The sequence below is a fragment of the Lichenostomus cassidix genome, chromosome 13 (assembly GCF_008360975.1).
Source record: "Lichenostomus cassidix isolate B80296 chromosome 13, HeHo_3.0, whole genome shotgun sequence".
Taxonomy (NCBI): domain Eukaryota; kingdom Metazoa; phylum Chordata; class Aves; order Passeriformes; family Meliphagidae; genus Lichenostomus; species Lichenostomus cassidix.
In genome coordinates this window covers 5,521,838-5,525,144 of record NC_139494.1, presented here as the reverse complement: position 1 = coordinate 5,525,144, position 3,307 = coordinate 5,521,838, and the positions used below count along the sequence as shown (strand labels likewise).

General features: G+C 51.4%; 1 protein-coding gene across 1 annotated transcript; it reads right to left on the bottom strand.

Moving 5' to 3' along the window:
- Positions 1-1,553: 1,553 nt before the first annotated feature.
- On the bottom strand, positions 1,554-3,011 carry LOC146431127 (uncharacterized). The gene is made up of 2 exons (XM_085074165.1): positions 1,896-3,011; positions 1,554-1,832 (listed from the first exon to the last, which is right to left on the bottom strand). Exons 1-2 carry the CDS (start codon positions 3,009-3,011, stop codon positions 1,554-1,556), a joined length of 1,395 nt encoding a protein of 464 aa, XP_084930291.1.
- Positions 3,012-3,307: the final 296 nt, after the last annotated feature.

Genomic DNA, 3,307 nt, shown 5'->3' with positions numbered 1-3,307 from the left:
CTTTTCTTAAAATAACAGGATGATTTAATGGAAGAGTTATTCTGCTTCTTTCAGTCTCTACTAAGAGTTCTGTCTTCCACAGATGTACATCCCTCCGAAGTCAATAGGAGATACAATTTAACTGAATAGGGCTTTGTTCCCTAAAGCTTAACTTAAGCTTATATATTGACTATGCAACACTGGAATACTAAGGCTGTTTCCAGAACTTTAGGTTGAGCACTGGCTCAAAAAAAAGTTCTGTTTAATCTCGTTGTTGAACAGTGCCCATGCATATTGTCAGCTGTAACAACTTTGAGACCAGATTTCTTTCTTGCAAGTGAACCTGTGCTGCTCCTTCTGGGTCTCACTGTGACCGTGATGGCATGCAGGGGGAAATGGGGAAGGACAGTGCTGTCTCACCTCTGCTCTGTGAAGGTGCAATGTGGTTCACTTTGGTTGTTTTTAATGCTGGAATACTGCTGGGAACTAAGTCCAGAAGAAAATCTTGGGGGAAAACAGATTTAGTTGTGTATTTGAGAAAATATGACATGTATGAAAAGATCCAGGGACACTGACTGGTTTGCACATCTCTCCCATCCTTAGGACAGACAGTGTCATTTGACTGCAGTTGGACAAACACATCTTTCCTAAAAGCACTTTGCACTGCACTATGAACAGAGGTGATGGCTGCAGGCAACCTGAATTAGCTGGAGTTCTGCTCCCTGCAGGGAAAATACTGACTGAGCTGGATATTGAAAGCACCTCAGGCAGCTGGGGTAGGAAAGGCAGTCTGTGTATTACTCCCAAGTTATTCTGAAGAGAAAAACACAGCTAACAGTTTTGCTTTAAATTATCCCTTTCTTCAGCCAGCGATAATTTTGAAGTGGCTTAGAACAGGAGCTGGCTAATAATGTTTATAAATGGCCGCTTCGTGCGCCGGGCCCTTACGGGCTTTTCGGAGCTCCTGCACGGTCAAGGAGGGACCTCGCAGGTTCTCCGGGCAAGCGGTCCGGATCCTTCGAGCCGCAGCCGGGCAGCAGTGGGGATTTGCCTCAGGGTCGCCCAATCGGGAGAGGAGACCCCGGCGCAATGGCCAGTGCCAGCCGCGCGAGCAAGACGAATTGGGCCGGATGCCCTCGGAGTAAAAGCAGTTCCAGTCAGGTGAAGGCGAGTAAGGCACCAGTTTATTGATGAGAAGGCAGGCGGGGGAGGTGCGTCACTCGAGCCCTCGAGGCAACTCAGCAGGGAGTCCCGGTGCGAAGCACGAGAGGGGGTTCCCTAGCAACTGGGTTGCTGAGCTGAGCAGCCCCGAGCACAGGCAGGACACGACCTTTTAAGGGGGGGCCATGGGGTTTCCCGGGGTGGAGATCAGGGGCGGGACCAACCAGGGAAGGGAATACATCATAGGGGGCAAATCAGGTATAACTGGGCGGGGAGTACATAGAACCAATGGGAGCGGGGCAGCAACAGAACATTCTGGGGGTAGGCGGCAACAGGGGAGGAGCAGGGGAGGGGACAGCAAACTTAGGACCAATAAACTTAACACAAATTTTTGGAGGGAGGGAGAGCACAGCCTATAGCCCGGCCTCCTCCGAGTCCCATGAGATGTTATCAGGAGAGGCATCCGCTTGTACGGGATGGAGCTCTATGTTTTGGGACTCGGGATCAGCAGCCTCGGGCTGCTGTACTACTACACCTCCCCCTTTCTTTTTAAATAAAGAACGGAGATAATTAACTAAATATCGCCGAATAAGCGCAAACGAGACAATAATTAACACAAGGGCAACTAAAACAATCAAGCAGTCTTTAAGCAGGGTGGCTCCCCACTCTGGCAGTCCGAGTCCCTTGAGGACCTTGTGGGCCCATCCTCCCACGGTCGAGATGGTACTGTTGATGATTCGCTTGACTCCGTCGACCGTATTCTCAAACCAGAGGCTCGACTCGAAGGTGATGTTATTGATGAGAGAGTTCATGTCCTGGAGCCTCTGGTGAATGGAGCGACTTCGGGAGGATATGTTGAAGCAGCACATACCTTCGAATTGTTGGCAACCGTGGCCATGTGCAAGGAGAAGAAAATCAATGGCCGCTCTGTTCTGTAAAGTGGCCTGCCTGGTCAGCTGCTCATCTTTCAGGAGGTCCGCAATGGCCTCTGAAGTAAGCCGCGCCTGTTTCGACACCCAACACTCTAGGTTGCCAACCTCTCCTAAGGCCTTGGCCGCAGCAACCCAAGGCAGGAAGGCAGAGACTGCAATTCTTTTGCCTTTAGACCAATGATAAATTTCGGTGCTGCAATCTTGATCGATATAACGATTTGGGATCGAATAGTTGACCCCCGCTGGAAGGTGGGTCATGTTAGGTGTCGACAGGGTCAGATGGCCAAAGGTACATGGGCCTCCCACAAGGTGAGAGGGAACGCCTGCCCAAGCGCGCTCCCCGCAAATAAGGAAAAGTCCCTCAGGAAGCCGAATCGGGTGAGCATAATGCCAATCAGGAGACGAAGGCGCTTTCACATGGGCAATATGGATACACCAATTAGCTGCTTGATAATTCGGATTGCCTTGTCTCAGCCCCTGGTATAGTTTTTTGTCCGAAGGATAGGGTGTTTGGTAGTCGAATTGAATGCATGCATTCGCTTTTAGAGAGCCAATCAATTGAAATTCGTGGGGTTCTTTGTCCATCTTCGGCTGATTCATAGCCCACTTCTGCCACATGAGGAGTGGGTTACGAATGGGAAGAGGGAGCTTGAACAGTTGGCGGTCCTTGTAAAACTCGTAAAAATTTCCTTTCAAATCAAAAGTTGATCTCCATAAGGAGACGAGGGACGGCGGGAAGGCATCTACCTGGACCGGGGCTCCAACCAAGGCGGACGAGAGCGGATCTCGGACCGCATCAGTCGACAAACAAAGGTTGTCATTTTTCATTGCTTTGGCCAGGGTTACCCACACATTCGCGGACGGCTGCCTCACGACCCACGTGGTCACGGGACTGGCGATGGTGAGCAGGAGCAACGCGGTGATGAATGGGGCGTGCATCTCGGGGCTGCCAGGTGGGAAGCAAACACAAACACATTAGCTCAAGCAAAAGGTTTTTGGGGAGGGAGTGAAGGGGAATAGGAAAGGCCATAGGGAAGAGGGGGAAGGGAGGTGGGAGGCTGGCACAGGGTCACTGCACACGATGTTCACAAGCGAGGTGGAACGCTTGTGCTGACGCGGACGAAGCTTCCTGGGTGATGGTGGCGGTGGTGTGGCGGCCTTCCTCTTCCGGCGCCATTGCGCCTCGGTGACTTCTTTCTTTGGTGGTCGAGGTGAAAACGGACCTGATCTGAGAA

What these genes read in the sequence shown, in the direction of transcription:
- LOC146431127 (XM_085074165.1), bottom strand. Translation starts at nt 3,011, where the DNA reads ATGCACGCCCCATTCATCACCGCGTTGCTCCTGCTCACCATCGCCAGT. An exon ending in GCCTCTGGTTTGAGAATACG is followed by an intron (nt 1,833 to 1,895) that starts GTCGACGGAGTC and finishes TGGGCCCACAAG; the next exon opens with GTCCTCAAGGGACTCGGACT.